Genomic DNA, 23,102 nt, shown 5'->3' on the forward strand with positions numbered 1-23,102 from the left:
GGGTTAAAATGTCTTTTATGTAAGGCATGTTTTTGGAGTCTCTCAATTATTTTCTCCTTTAGAGGGCTTCATATATGAGTTGGGGAATTCCCCAACTCCATTGGTTTGTTATACTTTTCTTGTAGCCCTCTAATGTCTACATCTAGTGGAAGTATAGGTCATATCATGTATTCATGTTAACTGAGTTATATAAATCTCTTGTGTTTATTTTTATAGTCGTATTTTCAGATTATGTTAATTTATTAGTCTCAGTCGCATAATTTACCGCTAATTTTATCCTAAATCTTCAATTTACTGGATAGTTTGGTCTTGTATGGACCCGATCTACAATAAATTATTGTAGACCCAAAATTTGACACTTTCAAATAATATAATCACAGGATGATATAATCACTTTTTTAGACGATATAATTATCTTTTTGTGAGTCATATTTTGAATTATATAATCTCATATTAAACCATTTAATGAGATTATATAATTACCTTTAGGATGATAAAATTTAAAATCATTTTTTGAATGATGCAATTTACTGTTTGATACTTTTTATAATGATAAATTCACTTTTTGAGTTATACTTTTACATAACAGTTTCAGGATGATATAACCACTTTTGTAGTAATATAATCATATTTCGTATGATATAATCACATTCGTATGGTATACTAGAAGGTTGGGTATACAATAAATTATTGTAGACCAGGTCTATTATAGTCTTTACTCAAGTCATCACATACACAAGGTAAAGACAAAATATGAATCTAACGCAATCTTACCATGATTCATGACCGTTTGTTAGCGGTCACTAATGGTTGCATTGGTAGTGACTTTATAAATGCAAATGTTAAGTGATTTTTTATCCTCAAAATTCATTTTTTTTTGTCTTTATAAATTGTCACTATTATTGATTCTCACTTTAGCAATGATACATACTCTGTATTGAGTGGTATTGTACTTAAACTTATAAAGATAAACACTTGTTTAGGGATGAACTATATTTATTGCCTCGGATAATACCACATTACCACGAGTTGACAACATGTACAATTATATAAAAAGTGATACGATATGTTAATTGCATGTTAACACATAGTTGTCATACTGAATTTTCTATGATATGGTTGCAAAATATTATTGATGTGAAAGACAGGGTCAATTATAGGCAAATTGAAGGCTTAGTTTGCATCAGTTTTGCTGATGCTTATGTTTCCAAACATTTGAAAATGAGATTTCAACAATGAAGTAGACCTGAAAACCTCTTGATGTTTTCTTGGAAGAAAATAATTGTGCGTTTCTCCTTTCAAATTAGAGTTCAAAATCATACGCAGTATAGTGTGTCCCAGAATAATACTCCCTTCTTTCTAAATTAAGTACCTCACTACTTCACTAGCTAGCTAGCATCTGTTTTTATTTACCTTCATTTCAATTAATTCTAAAAATATAAGTTCACATTACACAAATAATCAAATTCAAATACAGGTTAATAAGTTATTTGAACTCAATTGAACTTATTATTCAGTAGTATATCGAAATAAAAATTGTGTATTTCTTATATGTTTAAACCACTTGTGACATCATACAAAGAAAATATTATTCACGAGCCTTATTGTTTGGTATAATGATTTAATCTTAGATGGTCATTGGTCTAGGCTAGTGCATATATATGATGAACAAATAACCAACAAACTAATCATACCTATTTCTTAATAAATTTTACAAATATTTCCATCTAAAAGAAGTATACAAATATTTATTTGTTTAGGCACATCCGCACATAAAAAAATATCATACAATAAAGTAATTACTTAACTAATAATAGAAAAGCTCTGCCTCTAACCTGGCTATAAGAACCAACAAAAATTAAATACACATCAAAATCACAAAAACAGAACAAAGTTAACTAAAACAACCACAAACAAAACAAGTCCACCTTGAATAGAGCTAGTAACACTCCTCAAAGACGAGGCCGAATCCGGGATCATATACGGCGTGGTACCGGAGGCGGTGGTGGGATACACACCGTTGGTGGTGGTAGGTGTAGTAGTAGTGGAAGGAGCAGCAGTAGTAGGAGAAGTAGAAGGAGCAGCAGAAGGTAAAACATTAACAGAAAGTTTCATACCACTACCACAATGACCTAAAATAGCACAAATAAAAAAATGTGTCCCAGGAGTTTGGAGTAGAATTGAAGTAGTGCCTTTGTTGTCAGTGCTTATTGAATTCCCAATTGTGCATGTTTTGTAGTCACTTTGCTTCACTTCATCCACTGTGTGTCCACTTCCATAATTGAACACTGTCATGCATCCAATTTGTCCCCAACGTTTATTTATACATCAAATTTATTCATAATAAATAATAAACAAATAGATTCCTTATTTTTTCATAATAATTCTTATGTGACAAATAAAAAATTTTCTGACAATAGTTGTAATAATTAATCATATACAAGTATAATTCTTGGAATTTGATAATTATATAATGTAGTCATTTTGTTTAAGAATATATATAGGAATCATGAGTATGGGACAATTTTACAGAATAACTCTTGATAATAGTAATAGTTAGACAGTATTTTAGTTCAACACATACATTCCATGTTAACAAACTAGTCACTACGTACAATTGTTGTCTAATTTGTAAAAATAAACTTTATAAATTGGCACCTCTTATGTGATTTAAGATGATATACATACGAGTTTATAATTTTGATCATGCTGACTAAAACGTTTGATTTAGAGCTAATGTAAGGAGAAAATGAAGTGAATCTCACCTAGGCTATCACCAACGACGAATGTCTTAGAAGCAGCCCAAGTGCCATAATCAACCCCAATTGTCCATCCACTCGAGTCACCCACTGTGTACACGGTTGCTAAGCTTCGCACTGCCAAGCATAGCACCACTAACACAATCCAAGCCAAATTTCTGCCCATCATTATGGTGTTCATAGAATTAATATAGAGTGAAAGGTTATAGAGATTATGGTAGACAAGCTAACATTTTTTGTACAATGGAAATATGGTTTATGGTGGTTTATATAGTAGTGGAAAACTATTAGTATGATTATTAGGTAAGTGTTTTGGTTTACTTAAGATGTACTCCTCTCTTTATACACTTAAAGGTACTCAATCATTACCATAAAAGTAAATTAAATTCTACTTGTATCTATCAATTAAGACCAATAATACCAAAAAAATACTAGGATCAAGAAAGTTGTACTCTCAGGTTACGTTTAGAATCACGTACTTATTGATAGTACTACTAATCATATTGTATGATTTGCTAGACATTTGTTATAAACAGTTAATAGAAAAATAAATAGTTAAGGGACCAAGGGGGCAAATTTTGCATATATAATGGCCTACTTTTCTAAACCAAAGCAATATTAAGGGCATGTTCACTTCATCTTAATTTCAATTGAATTCAATTCAGTCAAGCTCCAATCAGTTCAGTTCAATTCCTAATTTCCTTCTCTCATAAAATATTCATTTAAGTTCAGTTCAATTCAGTTCCAATCAGTTCAGCTCAGCTCTGTAAATGTGAACATGCCCTAAATTACCTAAATTATTAAGTAAATCCAACTTATAATTTTGTTTTGTTCGTCATGCAAAATTTTGATAAAAGACAGTCTTACAATAATTCATTATGAGTGTGACTTTCTACGAAACTAAGAAATATATTACGTTAGTGTGAAACCGTTTGATCCAAATTGAGATGTTTGAATTCTATTTTTTGGATGGAAGTGAATATCAATCGAAGAATATTATTGTTGTCAGGCCATGATAAGGAAATAGAAAGTTTGGTGAAGATATGACTTGATAGTTGATATAGCTATAGATACTAATTAATTAAGATCGACAAAGTAATTACATGGTGAAGTAGGTCTTGATTTTGATTACTAAAGCAGCTAATCACCTCATTTTTACTGTTAGAGAAGTTATTAAATCACTAATAGACTTTTACATGCATAGATAATTTAACGATTTATGGAAATGATTTCAAAGAGCAAAAGAGAAAAGAAATTTCAATTCAAAAGGGAACGACTGTTTGCTTCAAAAGGCAGCATCTATCACCCTTTATATTTTCCAAGGATAGTATGGAAAATCTGTTGGGGGATGGACTTCAATTATCACGCTCAGATCATATCGATAAATCAGTCCAATTCAGTTGTTGCTTAAATATGCGTTAATAACATTTTTGTTTTCTTCCAATGTAACAAAAACATCATATCAAGTCGCTTCTAAGGCCCTGTTCCGATTTACTGAACTGAACTAAACTAATTGGGGTTGAACTGAACTCAACTGAATACAGGTGAAATGAATTGTTCATGAGAGAAAGATATTAGGAACTGAACTGATTGAACCGATTGGAGTTGAACTAGACTGAACTGAAATTAAGTTTAACAAAACATACATGATATTTTAGGGGCAACTTCTTTGATCTAATGCAATTATCCCCCCATACTGTGTATAAACGAGACAGACATTGATATAAACGAGATTCAAAATCCATCAAGTTGGAAAACCATCTTTTTTTTTTTCTTTTTTTTTTTTTTTTTCATATCAAACATCTTGATACAAAGTACAAACATAAATGTAATACAATCAAGTATATACTTCCAGGTAAGGAATTAATGATAGGGTTTAATGTTAATATTATATACCTTCCATTAATTTACTTACAATTGACATTATATGTACTAACAATTGCTTTAACCTTTAGAAAGGTCAAGATTGTCCAAATTTAAATTACAATTAAAATATGTTGTAATAAGGTCTAACAAGTTCAAATAAATAAAAACCATGTAAATAGAATATACCCTTAGTACACCTATTTTTGGCAATTTAATGGCAAAGTGGAAGCACCCCACCCTCATTCTTTTTGGAGCTTGAAAATGACAAAAATTTGTTCGAAATTGTAGGTTGTAATCCACATTTTTGAATCAATTTGGGAGTTATTTTCACAATTAAAGTGAATGTGGAGGGCGTCCTCTAGGGTCATTTAAGTTGGTTTAATTTGAGACTATTATACATCTACCAATAAGTATAACACGAACTGCATAGTATTTTAAGTCATAAACGGAGATTGGTCTCAAGTAAAGTAGCGTAACACTATGTATGGATAGTTAGAGTGAAGGGAAAGGAGGGAAAAGAAAAGAGCGACTTTTCAATTCTTCAATAATAGGCAGAGTTTGGGACATTGCATGACTATATATTTTCTTTCTTTAAAAAAAATCAGAATATATGATTGAATAGAAGTGTATGAATAGTGTCAAAAACTTACATAGTGAAGTATTAAAGGAACACACAATATAATGTGTAACACTCTTACAATAACTCAACAAGTGTATGTCTACAATTCTACATGCTTGAGAGTGAGGGGATAGCTCAAGTGGTTAGAGCTTTCCTCCCGATCCTAGGAGGTTCTGAGATCGATTCTCACCCCCGCCCCTGTGGCTCTCTAAACACCAAAAAAAAACAATTATATATGCTTCATTTATAAGCAATACACAAACTCACATCATCACATGGGTTTGGGACGTCAAATTTTGATAATCCCAGCCCACTTTACCAAACTGCTTATACATATTCTTCGTGGGAATAATGTACCCCAATCCAAGCCCAATGGGACCTACTACATGAGTCTTAGCTCCATGATTTAATCATAGTTGCGTTTACTAATGTTCATTAACGAGTAGTGGGTTGCTTCTATTGCTTGCCTTGGTTTTCCTACTCATATTTTGATTTTTCATCACCAACACTAACCCTTATTTCAATGTACTTATTGTTTTAGACTTTTAGACCAGAATATTGGGTTTACAATCTCTAACAAAATCCCGGACAACTAGTACTCACTTTGTCCCTAATTGTTTACTTCATTCTAAGTTCAATAACTTTGACCGTTATTCTTAGTATTATGTCATTTTTTAAACTTTTAACCACAAGTTTTCAGGATCCAACTCTAATCAAACCCATAACTTAGGGGATGGAAGATTGGAGGCCACACCATCCTTCCATTCATGTTTTTGCTTCCATAGTCTATGATTCCAGACATCCTTTTGGGTTAGCAAACTTAGCATGGAAGCTTAGCTAACCCTCCGAACTAGGTAATGGGAAAATTTCAAAGTTTAAGAATGAAAATACCAGTGAAACTAGTGAGCAGAATTATTCGAAAACAAAGGGAAAAGATACAGTGCTACAAGCCTACAATTGCTGTCAAAGCAACCTCCCCCCCCCCCCCAAAAAAAAAAAAAAATAAAAAAAATCTGCGTCCAAAATACTCTAATCCTTGCCCAAACAGTGCCATAAGTTACAGCAGCTACACTAATTTACGAAGTACAGGGCTTTACAGGGACACTTTCGGTTATCTAACTGCAAACATGCAATATGCTATCCATGGGCTGTATGCATCCATGTACTGTTATGTATAACTGTATTTCTAAGCATTTGATCATGTATTCAAGGCATTTCAGTGCACGACGTCAGAAGAAGCAGAACAACCATTGAGCAAAATGTACAAGTGTAAGCGTTGCTAACTTCCAAGGTCTGTATGTAAACAGCCATAGTGCTAAAATCCAATATACTGCTTAAACTTGTTCTCTTAGCAATCCATTCAGGCAGACACTATAAGCTTTACAACATCAAATGACACAGCCTGCATCGAAGGTTTAAGTGTTTAGTTTAAAGTGATAAAGCAACAAGAGATGCAACATACTCGACCTCAAGGTACTTTGCAACAATAGATGTAACAGGGTAACATACTTGGCCTCAAAGGTAACATACTTTGCAACAAGAGACGTAACATACAATATCTCTGACTCTAGGCTAGGATAAAGAGCTTGTTCCTTCCCATTAACCTTTTGTCACATCAACAAACAAGGAGTTATTCTTCATGTTTTCTTCTAAAGGCTGGGTATCCCAACTTCCCATTGGCCATAGCATCACCCTGAGGTGGGCTAGAAAGATCACATTATGAAATTTAAACCTAGGTATGAAAAGAAACATAAGCAGCAATGCTCAAAACTAGAAAATGTGAATTTTATAAAACTAGAAGGGTTATGACGAAAAGGCTTGCAACATGATATATGAAACAAGTAAGATATGTATGTAGCTTACAACCACAAATTGATGTGTAAAAAAAAATTACTTATATGATCTTTGTGATACAAGAAAAATGCAAAAGGCATCATGATACAGAATAATTTCATGTCAAAACCAGATGAGAGTTCCGTTTGGTCACTCTAAAGATAAGCACAAGATAAAGGCATCCCTCGGGGGCTCAAGGATCAAGTGAGTAAATGACTTGAGGTCATTTGGGTGTAGACAATAAATTTCCATTACTACCTCTAATAGCGTGTTTTTCTTCATAAGTTACCACTATTACCTCTAATAATTGATGGTCATAAAATGAATGAAGAAATGGAGTCATTCAACTGTTCAAGAGTAGAAAATCATTACGATGGACATACTGACATAGACATAGAACTTTTTCTATAAATTTGCATATACATTCACAATTGTTACCACAGCTAATACTTGATACCAAACGAGCCATAAAGGTCCTTGCAAGGAATTTTCGAGAATAATTGAAGGGATAGCCTGACAACAGATACAACTTGATCATCAATTAGTTGCCACTGGTGACGGCCATAAATCATTGTTGGAAGGCCCTTTTCAAACAACTTCAGAATAAATAACAGAGAAGCATATCTGGCTCTAAAGCTAAAGCAATTTCTTCACATCTCCTGAATGCATATTGGTTATACATAATAGTATAGTACAGAAGATACTGTACCAAACTTGAGCTATGCAACACCTATCTTTAATGCACTCAAGCTATGAAATCCTTTCTAGGGCCAATAAAGTATCTACAGGAAAAACAGGGAGAAAACCTTTTGCTTGACATATCAAGACTATGAATGACACTAGACACAGGTATAGGGCACAATTGCCTTGATTGGAACAATTTCTAAACACAATTCTCCTGAATAGTCTCCCATAATATCCCTGCTTGGTTCCATTAAAGTTGCTGGTTCCAGAATAGCAAAATTCAATTGCTAAAACTCCGAGTCTCAGCTAATGGGATACTAATGAAGTAACGAGGAAGGCAAAAAGTCTTGACAGTTACTAAGACAGCCTCAACCTTGAACACTTGACCGCTAGGAGCTTAGGACATACCGCAACAGGAGTAAATGACACAAGACCATTTTATAGCCCCAACCGCGACAGGTATTAGCATGGTAGCATACCATAATTCAGTTCAATACCTTATTCAGGACTTGCCAATATATGAAATCACAAACTATCCACACTTCCCAATAAAACTCATTTTTAGACTAACCATGCATGCATTGCCTTATTTTAAAAGGCGAGGAAAGAAGTTACCCATACCAATGATGCAATCTCCCTAACAAACCATTATCCCTGTTTCTTTTTCTACTTTCTTATCATATGACCCCATCCCATCTCCAAAAGAATTTCTGTTTCTTCAATCATTACCCCTGCCTCTCGTAATAGACTTAGATCAGTCAAGCACTCAAGCAACAATGGACACAAAACAGTAAACAAATAGGAAAGAAAAGATTAAATCGTTCGTTAATCAAATGCTTAAAGGTTTACACAAACAGTGAGTTTAACTCACTAATCTCCTATAAGTGATTTTAGGTCACAACTCTCAAAATAGTGACTTGAGGTCACAATTTTCTCAAGGATTCATTCCCAAATTCTGCCTACAAATTTCTTTCCCCTCCCTCTCTATTTACACTAAGGACTATTAACCTGATATTACTAGAGTATCTATACTGCCCCTGCTTAGGTTAGTCTATTACATTCTTCCGCTTCATTCATCCCCAAAATTTTTGGAATGATATTCTTCAAACTCACAATTATTGGCACAAATAGACTAGGTATAAAAAAGCTCAACATGCACTAATAATTCGCATAATAGCTAAGAAAGGTGTACCCTTGGCATGACTGAATTTGTGGATAAGAGGTTCTGATTTTACATCAGCAGTATAACTTCGACAGTGTTTCTGAACCCAATCAAAACAAAGGAGGAGGAAGAGGAGGGGGGGGGGGGCAAGAACTAGTAAAGTAGCAAGAAACCAAAGGGAGAAGTCTATTAAAAAGAAACTAGAAAATATTCTAAAATATATTTAATAAATTAGGGATCATGAAAGCGAAAAGCAAAAGAAATTTAGCCAAGATATCGAGGAAAAGACTTGCACTTAAATGTCATCTATATATTATTTTTGTAGCATTCAGGTACGAGCTTACCTTCTCAACAAGTGAGTTGATGCAAACACAAAATTGATAGCACCTCCAATTCTTCATCTTACAAGTTATCAACTGTCTCTGTTTGCTCTGAATCATGACTAGAATCAGCTGGCTGATCTTCCCCATCCTCTGGGAGGGAATTCAATTCTGATTCAAGTTTTACGAATCTATTGCTACGTGCTAGTCTGATTGGTCTTCCCATCAGCTCCTGCAAAAGGAAACCAACATTCAGTAGTAAAAAGAATTCAATAAGGAAAATAAAAGAAAGAAAGGAAGGAAACATCTGTAAAACTTATAGATGTAGCTAAGAGACACAATAGCAATACTGAGTAATACCTTCCCGTCAAAAGCAATGAGCGCATCATCGGCTTCTTTCTTAGTCTTAAAAGAAACAAATCCATATCCAGATGATTTTCTAGGGTTTTCATTATATACGACCTCAGCTTTAACAAATTCACTACCACCAGACTGAAAAAATTCCTTAAGGTCTTTAGACCTTGTAAGATAAGATAAATTTGCCACAAACAGGTTGTACACAACAGGTGGCTTAGGTTGCACAAGAGGAGATGCTTTCGTCTTCTTTGGCGTAGCATAAGCTAGCCTTAGAGTTCGACCTTCATACTCCTGCAAAACAGCATGCATGAAGATGTATCATAATATCACAAGCTGAAGTTAGGAACTTTGAAAAGAATTATAGGTAAAAAGTAAAAAACCATATAGGCCAGGATAAAAAAGCTGAAAGGACTTAACTACAAAGAAGGAAGCCAACACTGAACAGAAATTGGAATAGGACAGCATGTTTAATCTGTGGTGTTCTAAAGTTCCATCACAAATACAAACAGATTAATGGGAACATCATAAATCGAGTTATCTCATTTACTCACAACGAATGTATCCTAATGCTATAACATACTCGTATTAACATTACAAGCTCATCATAATAGGACATCCATGTTTGCCAATATACCATATGGAAACCAAAACCAAAACCAAAATCAGCAATCTCCAATAACAATGACTCCTCTTTACTATCAAGACAGCAACTATAACTTCCTTGGCAGATCGAGAAATTTACAACAGGGATGCAAAATAATATTTCTCTACCATCAAATGTTGTACCTTCAGTTTATTTGAAACTTTTAAGAATTCAAAATTATTGAAAATTTCTTTTCCCTTCTCAGATTACTTGAAGTTAGCTAATTTTTGAAATAACGAGGACACAGTTGACTACTCAATACTCACCATGAAGGCCTTGTAGGTCTGCCCAGGTGCCCATAGCTATGAAAGACGACGATCACTTTAAACAAATTAATCCATGTCCTTTTTGCTAATTTCACAATATCAATTAAGATTATATCCTAATGGCTAATGCTATAACATACTCATATTAACATTACAAGTTCATTATTAAAGACTATTTGCAATTGATCAACCCTTGAAAAAAAAAAAAAAACTGTGAATAAATTTAACCAGTTTTGTCAAGACAACTCCCAAAATTGCATTGGATTACTTCATCAAGACAAATTAAAATAATGCTAAGAAAAGTTAGACCCTAACATAACCCAAAACTGTAAGTTCTTCACAATTTTGTCTTTCACAGTTTCACCTCAACACTTCATCCACAATTTAAACTTTATTCACAATTAAGCCAAAAAAAAAAAAAAAAAAAAATTAGGTCACAATAACAGTGTTTCTTACAAAAGCTTCGAGCTTAGCAAGAGCTTGAGCAGCTTCTACCTCAGAACCCATTTCAACAAACGCCAATCCCCTGTTCCTCGCTTTATTATGCATCGGCAACTTCAATCCAAACCCACAAAAAATTCCTCAATTAATCCCAAAATTAAAACCCAGAAAATAAAAAATGAAGAAAAATAAAATAAAAACTAAAGGGTATAACAAAAATAACCTCAACATCGACAACAGTGCCATAGTTCTGAAACAAAGCACGAATTTCATCAGCAGTTGTTGTCCAAGGGACGTTTGAAGCCAGCAATCTGGTGGGACATATCTCTTTTTCAGGGGATTCCGAAGATGGGTTTTCAATGGCGGGAATTGCAGAAGAAGAAGAAGAGGAAATGTGGGTGAGGCGGGAATTGCGGCGGAGAGAGAGGAAAGAGGGTTTAATTGAGGAGAGAGAAAGAGAAGGAAAAGGGGAGAAAGAATGGGGTTCGAGGAGAGAGAAAGAGGTTATTGGTGAAGCGAAGCACAGAGAATTGAGTTGCGCCATTTTTTTGTTAGTGACTGAGTTTTCTGGGTAAAGTGGAAGAAGGAATGAAGGATAGTGGATAAGGAAGTTAAAGATTTCTTTTTTATGCTAAAACTCTATAAATGCTCATTCTTCCCAAATTAATCATCTCATTTTCTGTTTTCTTCAAAAAAAAAAAAAAAGCATCTCATTAGACTTACAAAGCTCAAAAAATAAATAAAGAAGTCAATTGAGTCAAATCTTACTTATATTACAATTTAATAATCTGTTTAGAGCTGACAAAAGCTGACACGATATGACTAAACGATGAACCAATCATGAAAAAAAGTATCGAATTAGTGTCAAGGGTTTATGACTTATTTTAGATTAAATTATTAACATGACAGTATGACAATACATGTTTAATTATATATAGGCTGAGTAGGTATTGAGATTTTTAACTTGAAACTAACATGAGTTACAGGTACGAAATAAAATGATTAGTGCCAAGAGTTTCTAATAGGTATGATCATATGAATTAACACATTTAAATAATATGTTGGATTTATAAGTAATTTATTTAGTACTCTGTACTAGTATAAGAAAAGGCATTACCAAATAATATTTCAAATTCATCTAAGGCCTGTTCTCTTTATATTATTTTCGATTCGGTTCGGTTCAGTTTTAATTTCCTTTTCTCATAAAATATTCATTTCAGTCAATCAGAACAAGTCCTTTGTATTACTTGTGTTATTGTTGGAGCTTAAATATCTTCTAATGCTCTTCTTATAATCTTTTTTTTTTTTTTTTTTTTTTTCATACCCCTTAGCGGCTCCCTCTTTCAGGTAAATAGATAGGTGAGGATTTGTAATTTAGTGGCACATGAGGACAATATGGAATGTTGGCTATCAAGGGGCACCTTACCCTGAAGATTTGCTGCTTCAAATGGAAAAAAATAAATAACAGCGTTTTGACAATCTGCTGTTATATGATAGAATGAATCATACATCAGAAAATCGATGAAAGAGAAAGCAGCTTTCTCTAATTAGTAATCAGTTTTTACAAACATGTTTATAAGCTAAGATCAAGAATTCAATTCGAATTGTGGTGTTAGAAGCGCTATGAATTACAGCATTGGTGAGAGGTTACATGTTCAGATTTCTATGTGCTACTCAACAATCTACAATTGTTGTTTTTGTTGCTGTTGTTGGTGCGGCTACTGCAATCACATCTTATGGGATTTGGAGCCCGGTGAGTTTTCTTTAAGCGGTGAAAGAGGACAGCGAAGGTTATCAATATCATTAAAATCAATCTTCCGGTCAACTGGACTACTCATCACAGGGCTGGTTTTTCTTTTATTGTTCTGCAAAATATTCAAATACAGCTGCATGAGATCTTCGGATCAAATTTCTTACTTTGATTGTTGAGTAACGGCATAAGAGTACAGCTTATCTCTTACCTTAGTTTTAGCACTGCTATCATGTTTCCCTCCTGAATTAGCATGTTTCTTCTCAGATTTATACAACTTCAGCAGCCTTTTGTTTTCATCATCCAAGACATGATTTTCCTCAAATAGCACCCTCACCTACACAGGGAGCAATACAGTAAACATCCATAAAAAAAAACCCTCGGATCTCATGCAGACCAGTTAAGAATTCCAAAAAAAATATACAAATACTTCATATTATTATGACGTCCTTAGTTCCTTACCTCTTCTTCAGCTCTGTGTAGATTGATTGTTAAATGTTCCTTGTCCTTCTGCAGAGTCCGTACATGAGCAGCCAATGAGAGTATATTTAGGGTTTCTGGTCTCAAACTGTCAAATAGAGAGATTCACCAAAGAGAGTAAGTCAGGAGAGTGCAAACTAGATTAAGTGCAGCCACAGAACATATACAATTGTAACCAATGTCGTGAGCCAAAACTGTGAAGGCTCACCTATTCCACATGTTGAGCAATGCATGACATGTTTCAACCCCAGTATTAGCCTCCAGAAATTCTGATGCTGTCTTCGCCACTTCATTTTTGTTTACTAAACTAGCAACCAGTGTGTTAAGTAATTTTTGCTCAGTCAATGAGCCATCATCCTTGGATGAATCAACCTTCAGAAAAATAAATGTTCTGATGAAGTTAGTACTTGCCAACAATTAACTCATGAATTCATGATTATTCTGCTACGGATCAGTTTAGCAAATTACCATCAAACTAAACATGGGTTCCACAAAGTGTGGGAATTTCCCATTTACTACCTAAAGCATCTTGCGATCAGTATAAACCTAATTAAATTCTCACATTACAGATATCATGTAGCCAACACACATCCTTATTCATCACATTCTAACTTCAATAAGACAAAATTCAGTGTCAAAGAATGTCATTTAACAAAACATTCAAAAATGCATCTTTATTGACATCAGGTATACTGCAGCAGTGCAGCTACACTAAAACATTCTGGTAGCTGTATATCCAATTATGTATCTAGCATCAGTGTAGTTATGTGCCACTTATTAGAGAAGCAGCAAAAGAAGAACGAAGGATCTCGTTTCTTTGAGTATTTTGAGTACCAGTATTCCGCAAAAAGGAGTGATCTTCCATATAATCAGAATGTATACTATGATTCACAGAAAATGTAAAATCTATGTTGAATTTTACCAAATTGACTTGATCATCTCTATGTCAAGATATTTCTTGATAACACTTGCAAGAATGATAATTTCTAAAGTCTACTCAGTGACTAAAAATACCTATTTTAAAAAAACACAAGAAGCTAATGGACACATAGAGAAGGGTGTGATCCGCAGAAGTATACAACAAAGCAGACCATCCAACACAAATATCAACAAGGTCAAAAACAGTCCCTTCCACTCAAATGAAAAAAATGAAGGTGGCATTATTACCACACATTGAATGACATCCACTTAAGTCCAATTGATCAATGTATAATAGCAACTACAAAATGTACGCGAACATAACAACTAAAAAAATTGTATAAAACCCGAAACAACTAAGCAAAATGAACCAAGGGCACATCACTGAGTGGCACTGAACACATCAAGACATCCCTTTGAAGATTTACTCCAAACTAACGACATCATTCTTGCACTATATTAATAAATTACACAATGTAAGAATTATTACCACAAATTGATTGACCTCCACTGAAGTCCAATTGACCAATGTATAACAGCAACTATGAAATGTACGAGAACGTAAGAACTAAAAAAGCCGTATAAAACCCGAAACAACTAAGCAAATTGGACCAAGGGCACACCACTAATTGGCACTGACCACACATAAGAACATCACTTTGAAGGTTTACTCCAAACTGACGACGTCATTCTTGCACTACATTAATAAATTACACAATGTAAGAATCACAAAAATGACATCCAGCAAGATTTACACCAAAATCCAACCAAGGTTTCTTCTTTACTCAAATTATAAAATCTACAGTCCGATTAATAATAACACTATCAGAAACATTACAGATTAAAAACAATCAAACCCTACAACCAAACTTAGCAATTAAATTATACACACAAAATCAAATAAAATAAGCGCAAAAAAAACTTAAATACTCACCGAAAGCATCTCACATTGATGCTTGTAGTAGTTAACTTCTTCAGTAATCTGCTTCAATTCTTCATCCAATTCACTAACCCTAACTTCAGCTTCTTTCGCTCTCTCATCCGCCTCATTGCCGAACTCCATTAATGCCTCACGATCGTGATCGTAAAGCGAACATTCTCTCTCCAATTTCGAACACTGATTCCCTAAATTCGCACATTCAGCCGCCAATTTCTGATTCTCCTCCACAAATTTCTTGATTGCTTGGGCATTCATACACGCTTCACCCTACAAAAACCCAGAATTCCAAATCAAAACCCAGAAACAAAAACCCTAAACCACAAAAAAAAAAAAAAAAAAAAAAAAAAAAAAAGGAAAAAATTGTAAAACAAACCTTAGCAAGTTCAAGGGCTTGTTCTTTCTGCTTCAATTTCGAGAGTAGACTTAAATACTGATTCCGAAGAAGATGATTTGATGTTTCAAGCGATTGAACCTTCAATTTGAGGCATTCATTGGGTAAAGAAAGTCCCATTGTATGGTCGATTGAATTTTTGATGAAATCATCGAGTTCTTGAGGAAGTTCCATTCTTGATCTTGCAAAACCCTAATCAGATTGGGGGTAAATTCTTGGGCTTTGAAGATCGAAGATTTCCTGCAAATGGAGGGAAATTGAAACAAAGAGAGAAGAGAGAGAAAGTGGGAAGAATCCAAAAAGAAGAAGAGGGATTTGAGAGAGAATTTGAAAAAAAAAAGGAGAAATGTAGCCGTTAGTCGGTTTTTAAAAAGGGGCAGATTCAGTGTAACGTATACGGAGGAAGAGTATTACGTGGCATAATGAGGGAGAGATTGAATTGAGGAGTAAATGATGAGTAATGAGGAGTGAGTCGGCTACTAAAACAATAATGGTGTAACTCTAACGATAGATCATGTGGGTGGGTGGATGAATCCATGGATATATTGTGTGAGATTGATAGTTCAAATCATCTAATGATGGTAATGTTAGGAAAATATTTGGAATTCGGAAATTTGTTTTTTAAACACTATACAGAGTGTGTAAAATGTCAGTTTTTAGAGAATTTAGAAAAGGGATATAAGTGTGTAATACAAACTCGATTCTTATTGAGAGTGGTTGGCTTTGGCAGAATCTTAGTCATATATAATTGAGGTCTAAGAATATGTTTTATACTCTATCATGCCCCCTCACACGAGAGTCCGTTGGACTTGAAATGTGGATGCTGTAAGGGCTTACCTCATACTCAGCCGCCCGCACTTAATATTATTCCATTTGAAAATAAGGGTGGATGAGATTCGAATTTGTAACATTTGTGTCACGCTGGTTCTGATACCATGTTAGTAAACTATCTCAATAAAAAACTTAAGCTGATAATTGAAGTTTAGGGAAATATGTTTTATACTCTATCACATATTTAGAAAGATGTTGCCACGGTTCTGAGTGTTTTGATACTGGGTTCGTTACTCGTATAGAAGCAACGAAGGTGCAAGCCAGGTATTTGAGTGGCTCGCAACAAGGAGCAACGCAAGTATGGAAGCTTCTTGAGAACACTCATGTCTATAGGCAACAAGAGAAAGTGTCAGGTTTAGTCAAGGCTTGTAAAGGCCGATCAAGTCAAAGTGTTCATAAGCAGATCCTATTACAAGAAGTGAATTTGTGTGGAAGGTTTTTTGGTTTGGTTGGAAAGCTTTACAAAAAGAAAGACGACACATTATCCAAAAAGGTCTAAAACAACACACAAGTTTCAAATCAATATACAAATATAATGGGATATAGAGCGTAGGTTTAGAGTACGATGGGTAAAAGGTTGATTTTTTTAGGTTTTTTGATGTTTTATCAAACAATTTGAATTGATAAATTAATATTGGGATGTTGAAATAACTTCCGAGATTATGAATGGATATGATGACTTGATGAGTGGGGTAGCAAAAGGTAAAAGACTTGTAAGTTGGATATGGTGTCTACCTAAAAGTCTATAACCTATTATTGGCTTATTGCACATAGGTTATAGCCTTATAGGTAGACACCCAACAAGAGTGCAATAAGCTTAACAAGAGGGTAATTAAGTAAATAGATTTCCTTTCACAAGTAAAAAATAAAATAAACGTGGTAGATTTTTTAAAACAAAAAGGTTTTAAAATGTTTTTTTATCGCAAAATAGTGATTTTAAAAGGTTTTTTCTAACAATTTTTTTTAAAAAAAAAAAAAAAAAAAAAAAAAAAAAAAAAAAAAAAAACACAAAGTAGCATTTTTGCAAGTTTCTATCTATTATATTAGTATATTTTCTTCTTCTTCTTCTTCTTCTTCTTCTTCTTCTTTTTTTTAAATGCACCTAAGAACAAATTTGTGACAATGTCTAAATAAGCACCAAAGTTAGTCTAAATGTATACATTCTTTACTTCAAAACATATATTACACAATTTTACTTTTTACACTATTTAATTAATTATTTATTAACTTTAATTGTATATGTATACAAATATTTGATAGAAATTCAAATGTTATATGTAAAGTGTTGTTAAATTACTATTGATTTATATTTTAATAATATAAATTTTATTATAGAAATAACGCATGTATGAATATTAATGGTAAAAATCATACGTTAGCATGCTTACTTAGTTAAACTATGCCTTTATTCAGTAAATGCGGGAGTATTTTCATAATACGAACATTTATTTGTATAATTTACCAGTGTATGCGTATTATTTAAAAATTGATGTTAATGATTAAATTGTGCGTTGGCCTTTTTTTTTTTCCTAAAGGAAGTGCAACATAATTAACAAACCTGAAAATTTTATTATAATTTAACGATTTCCATGTATTATACAAATTAAACTCATTATATCTAAATAGTTTAATATGGACAAACTTTTGATTTAGACTTTTGACTAATTCTTTCTCCGAACATATTTGGTTTCCTAATAGAAAGAGATTGTATGGTTCTACCCCTAATGTTTTGGTGTGTAATTTGTTTTATGATTAATATAATGCTTTTTTTGGTGTAAAAAAAAAAAGAAGAAAAAAAAATGATCTCCTCCCCCTTTTTACCTCTCATCCAACCAGCACTCTTCCTCTTCCAGCCTCTTCTCCTAATTCCATTGCCATAGTTGCCTCCTTGGCATCCCCATTGCTCCTTCTACTCAATGTTCTCAATTGACTCCCAATTATGCTCATCTTTAAGTCCGTACCTGGTACAATAAATCTCTAATTTTGCACCTTCATATATTTTTCCACTTTTCCAGTGACTTATATATTATTAAAATTTAATGGTGTCGAGCTATCAAAAGGATTCCTTCGTGTTTATTGATGATAGAGTACATATTTAAATGAGTTAAAGATTCATGTAAATTTGGCTCAGCCATTTGTGTTGTTTTATTGTTCTTCAATGCACAAATGCACGTTTAAGATACAAATTTGTGGAAAAAAGGAAATTATAAATCACAATTCACAGGCCATAAACAGTCTTACACTCTTACGTATATGTTAGAGCCGTTCACAAAAAAAAAAAAAAAAAAAAAAAAAAAAAAAAAAAAAAACGGTTAAGTGAAGTACTACGAACTACATACTGAAGTATGTCAATGATCTTTTCTTAAGAAAATGTTACATACACTTGAGACCTGAGTATCACACAACCAATAGTAGTACTTATATAACCAGTACGAAGTACAAAACATCAAATAACATTAAATCGAATAATTAACAATAACAATATAGATTTTATGATGCTGGTTTGTTATTATTACTTGTATTATTTTCTTCAATTGACTGACTTGCTTTTGTTTTTTCTGACTTTGCATACGAATCCACTTGGTCTTCTAATTCTTGAATCTGCATGAGTAAATAATCGATAATTAAATACGTATACATAATATGAACACGCAATAATTAAAAAATATATAGAAAAACTTTAAAATGTTAGTAAAAAAAAATAAAAATTAAAGCTTTGAAAGTTATACATACTGAAAATTCTATAGTAGTCATCCTTAAAATGACTATCATTATACTATTTTATTGGTTGATTTTCATATCAAAATTAAATATAAATTATTATTTTTTTGTTTTTATTTATTTTTATTTGTTATTCTTTATCTTTTAATAACTAATTTATGAATTATTTTTTAATTTCAGTAATAATAAAACTAAATTTCATAAATTAATTGTGAAAATTATAAAAAAAAAAATTATAAATTAATAAATTAATATTAAAAATTAGATAAATGATTTATAATTAATTTTGATGTTAAAAAAAAAAAAACAAAACAATGACTACCATAGAAATACAAAGCTTTTAAAAATGTTGATAAGCTCTAATAATTAGTACTCCATGAAGTATAAAGTCTCATTCAGTTCACTTTTAAATTAGGAAGATAAGTTCAAATTAGAGTTAAAAATAAGTAAATTTAAGTTCAATTTACAATTGAAAGGTGTTCAAATAACTCTAGTTAAGTCAAGAATCATAAATTGATCCAGATATAAGCAAGTTGATAAGTTAACCTCTAGTGTGATAGAATTAAGGGTCTGTTTATTATAGCTTAATTTCAGTTCAGTTCAGCTTCAATCAAATCAGTTCAGTTCAGTTCAGCTCCCAATTTCCTTCTCTCATAAATTATTCATTTCATCTTTTTTCAGTTCAGTTCAGTTCAGTTCCTCTCCAATTAGTTTAGTTCAGTAAATATAAAACAGACTGTCCTAAATGTACACTTAATTTAAGAGTAGTGGTTGATATCAGCATTTTTGAAGTGGTTAGTCTACTACCACAATCAATTACTTGTATATCATTGACTACAAAATAATTGACTTAATATAATGTTTATTATGAGCTATGAATTGAAGTATATGTTACTCCGATCCATATTATCTGTCACGTTCAACACAAGTTGTGTTATTATTGTTATTGTATTTTAACCTTTAAGTACGTAATTATAACTTATTACACAAGAAAAGACATAACAGAAATAAAAAAGCATGGGCAGTTTAGAAATTAAATAAATACCTTGTCAATTGCTGTATCAGTTAAATGAGCAGCTAATTCCACCTTTTCAGCAGCATCCTCAATCAAAGTAGCTACCCTTTTAAGTGATGATCCTTCTGGAAGTTTCTCGCCAATGTCCTCAGCCATGTGCTCCACCTTATCCGCCAACTTTTCCAATCCCTCCGCCACATCTTCTACCGTCTGTAATCTCTGGTCAACTTCCTCTGCAATCGCGTTTTTTTTTTTTGTTTATACATTCAGTCTTCACGTTATCAATATTATAATTAATTTCGGACAGAAAGAGTATGTTATAATTAACAATGTAAGTAGAAAGTTGGTGATAATAGTTACTTCTTAATAAGAACAAAGGCCCCCATTTGTCCTTCAAGAATGATAGCAATAATGCTAGGACTGCTCCTGCTATCCATCCTTTCCTGCTGTGGATTAATTGTCACCCATAAAACATGTCAAGTAAACAAATAATTAGAATTAATACTCCTTGTGTCTCATAACGTAATATAAATACTTATACTCCGTATTTTTATCATAAAATATTACTTTGTATTTTTATTAATAACGTAATATAAAATTATAAATACTCTGTATGTTTTTATCTTGAAGTAGGTTGTTAAATACATTACGTATTAATATAAAGTTTTATGATATACACCGTAATTATATAAAAATAAGTTCAAACTAGTACCTCGAGTCATCGACATATATGTGTGTAAAATTTGAATGTATTAATTATTTTCGGACAAATAAAGGAGATTTTCTTAGACTTTTGTACTTGTATTATAATTCGTATATAGGAGTACCTTTTTTTTTTAGTTGACACGTTTAGACTTTAGCACTATTTACACATTTCACTTTGATATGTTTTGTGATTTATACGTAATGAAAAATATAGTCATGTGGGGTCTTGTTAGATTCATCACGATGTATATTTTTGAAATTTTTTTTTTTTTTTAATTTTTGGTATTCGGTAACTAAAGATAGGAAAAAAAGATATAGGCTACATATAAGAAGCTAAAAGTGGAAAGAATATACATTAAATAAACATTTATTACACCGATTTACTTGTGAATTGTCGATAAATTCTCAACTTATTAACACTAAAAAAAAAAAGTATATTAAACAAAAACTTTTGTATACATCCGGTTTACACTAATAATAGTGTACATCGAGCAGTATAAGGGTAACTTTTAGCTAATTTTAGGGTAACTTTTTTGCATGTTTTTGGGTAACTTTAAACATAATACAATTTTTATATAAATAGACAACAAGAAAAGTTTTATAAAGGTAATTTAATTACATTATTCAATCACTAATAATTGATATTTAGTCATTTAAAATGTGATTTTTTACTAATAAAGTGCAGAAAATTTTTATTTGAATTGAATTACTTTTACGCATATTGAGGTAACTTTTATTCATTTCAAATGTAACTTTTAATCACTTTAAGCTATCTTTATGATGGATGTACAATAATTATTGTACACCCGATTTTTTTAAAAGTTTGTGTATACTAAATGCTTATATGCAGCCCTAAGGGTTGCATATAGCATTACACTTTAACATATTAACGGTTAAATTTGTGCATTGATAAACGAACTAAATGAACTAAAAAGAAACGGAGGATGTATATCTTAGTGAGTGAGTTCTCAGGGATGATATTCATATCCACAATCCATTTTACTACTATAGAACAGATTAATCTACTTATGTTTGAGACGGATGCAGTTATCATGAAATTAAATTGAGTAAGATAAAAAGTCGTACCCAGGAAATCCAGCAGGCGTGGGACTTGAAGGGGTTGGTGGTGGCGGAACTGGTTCGATGCTGCTTCTAACAGTTAACGAACGCTGCCTTCTTGCATAACAATCATAATCAAACACAAACCAAATAATTAGAAATATATTCTATCAATCAAGACTATAATTAAGCTCAATAATCATGATGAATTAACTAATTAAACACATACCTTTGACTTTGTCTCACGGAGCTAAGATTATAATGAAATCTTGATTTTGAGCTTATAGAAGATTTTCTGATGTTTGAGTTTAAGCTAATATTATGAAGATTAATGCAAGTTGGTGGTTTTGTTGATACGAATGAACTCATATTCATGGACATTTTTGTATTTCGTACTTTGTATTATATGAATAATTTGAAATTAAGAGTAGTTTGAGGTGAGGTTTTGGAATATATATAACCTTTATTTTGAGCAAATAAATCTAGATTAAGGAAATGCATGTGAGGTTTAAGACTATTTTAGTAAGGAGTAACGTGCAAAGAATTAATGATCAATTATTTATTCATGCAAAGACTTTGCATATTACGTATTGTAGACAGTGAAACAATACTATATATATTATGAATTTAATACTTAGAAATAGGGGAGATAGGTACAACATGATGTTGTATAATTGTATATTGATCTGAAGCCTGGCCTATTAATCTTATTGGAGGAATATAAAAATGTATATGTACAATATATACACACTTTGACAAATATGCATACTCATTAGATACGGATCTGGGTCGAACTCGCAGTAAGAGAAATAGTCCACTTCACATGTCCGAGGAGGTTTCATCCCAAAATTATATGACAATAAAAGAAGTGGCGCCAAACTCTCAATGCAAGCACCACAGATCGATTCACCGAGGTAGGCTCACCCGAGTAAAGGCCCTAATTCCTGGCTAATTGCCAGAGCAACTCGCGCGCCCATGCTGCACTGCCTAGAACTCATCGCCAAGCCAATTTCAAATATTGGACATTCAATTTGTAAGTGATTTTGTATCGGATATACAATTTGTGCTCAACCCTTGTTAAATATTGGATATCTGATTTGTGTATATATGGAGTATATGTACAATGTACGTTAGAAATTAAAATTTATAGTGTACGCCCTGTAAATTAGTAATTATCACTTGTTGTTATTAGTTTTAAAATATTAGGAATACTTGTCTTTTGTCAAGGATCCCTTTGAAATATTATTTATTTTTGGTTTGTAGTCCTATGCAGATCGAATGTTGAGTTTCCTCTTTAGGCAGACCTCAACTCTCATGGTTTATAGAGTATACATTGTTAATT

At 32.5% G+C, this 23,102-nt stretch overlaps 4 protein-coding genes across 10 annotated transcripts; all 4 read right to left on the minus strand.

Moving 5' to 3' along the window:
• Positions 1–1,765: 1,765 nt before the first annotated feature.
• LOC145638193 (blue copper protein-like) lies at positions 1,766–3,003 on the minus strand. Its single transcript, XM_081689152.1, has 2 exons — positions 2,766–3,003; positions 1,766–2,288 (listed from the first exon to the last, which is right to left on the minus strand). Exons 1-2 carry the CDS (start codon positions 2,938–2,940, stop codon positions 1,876–1,878), a joined length of 588 nt encoding a protein of 195 aa, XP_081545278.1. The 5' UTR covers positions 2,941–3,003; the 3' UTR covers positions 1,766–1,875.
• Positions 3,004–6,231: 3,228 nt separating this feature from the next.
• LOC145638194 (28 kDa ribonucleoprotein, chloroplastic-like) lies at positions 6,232–11,570 on the minus strand. 4 transcript variants are annotated; one of them, XM_081689153.1, is made up of 5 exons: positions 11,174–11,570; positions 10,966–11,064; positions 9,604–9,891; positions 9,268–9,475; positions 6,232–6,646 (listed from the first exon to the last, which is right to left on the minus strand). In XM_081689153.1, exons 1-4 carry the CDS (start codon positions 11,492–11,494, stop codon positions 9,326–9,328), a joined length of 858 nt encoding a protein of 285 aa, XP_081545279.1. In that variant the 5' UTR covers positions 11,495–11,570; the 3' UTR covers positions 6,232–6,646; positions 9,268–9,325. The 4 variants fall into 4 exon arrangements, with proteins under 4 accessions (XP_081545279.1, XP_081545282.1, XP_081545280.1 ...); XM_081689156.1 differs by lacking the exon at positions 6,232–6,646 and adding an exon at positions 6,754–6,848; XM_081689154.1 differs by lacking the exon at positions 6,232–6,646 and adding an exon at positions 6,790–6,937.
• A 781-nt stretch (positions 11,571–12,351) lies between these two features.
• Positions 12,352–15,774, minus strand: LOC145638196 (uncharacterized). The gene is made up of 6 exons (XM_081689157.1): positions 15,412–15,774; positions 15,033–15,305; positions 13,389–13,552; positions 13,163–13,268; positions 12,912–13,037; positions 12,352–12,815 (listed from the first exon to the last, which is right to left on the minus strand). Exons 1-6 carry the CDS (start codon positions 15,601–15,603, stop codon positions 12,678–12,680), a joined length of 999 nt encoding a protein of 332 aa, XP_081545283.1. The 5' UTR covers positions 15,604–15,774; the 3' UTR covers positions 12,352–12,677.
• A 2,830-nt stretch (positions 15,775–18,604) lies between these two features.
• LOC145638197 (uncharacterized) lies at positions 18,605–22,215 on the minus strand. Of its 4 annotated transcripts, none has more exons than XM_081689162.1 (5): positions 21,990–22,215; positions 21,788–21,874; positions 20,357–20,439; positions 20,027–20,229; positions 18,605–18,861 (listed from the first exon to the last, which is right to left on the minus strand). In XM_081689162.1, exons 1-5 carry the CDS (start codon positions 22,139–22,141, stop codon positions 18,751–18,753), a joined length of 636 nt encoding a protein of 211 aa, XP_081545288.1. In that variant the 5' UTR covers positions 22,142–22,215; the 3' UTR covers positions 18,605–18,750. The 4 variants fall into 4 exon arrangements, with proteins under 4 accessions (XP_081545288.1, XP_081545286.1, XP_081545287.1 ...); XM_081689160.1 differs by having other exon boundaries at positions 20,357–20,442; XM_081689161.1 differs by having other exon boundaries at positions 21,788–21,877.
• Between the last annotated feature and the right edge of the window lie 887 nt (positions 22,216–23,102).

The sequence above is a fragment of the Chenopodium album genome, chromosome 7, assembly GCF_948465745.1.
Source record: "Chenopodium album chromosome 7, dcCheAlbu1.1, whole genome shotgun sequence".
NCBI lineage: Eukaryota > Viridiplantae > Streptophyta > Magnoliopsida > Caryophyllales > Amaranthaceae > Chenopodium > Chenopodium album.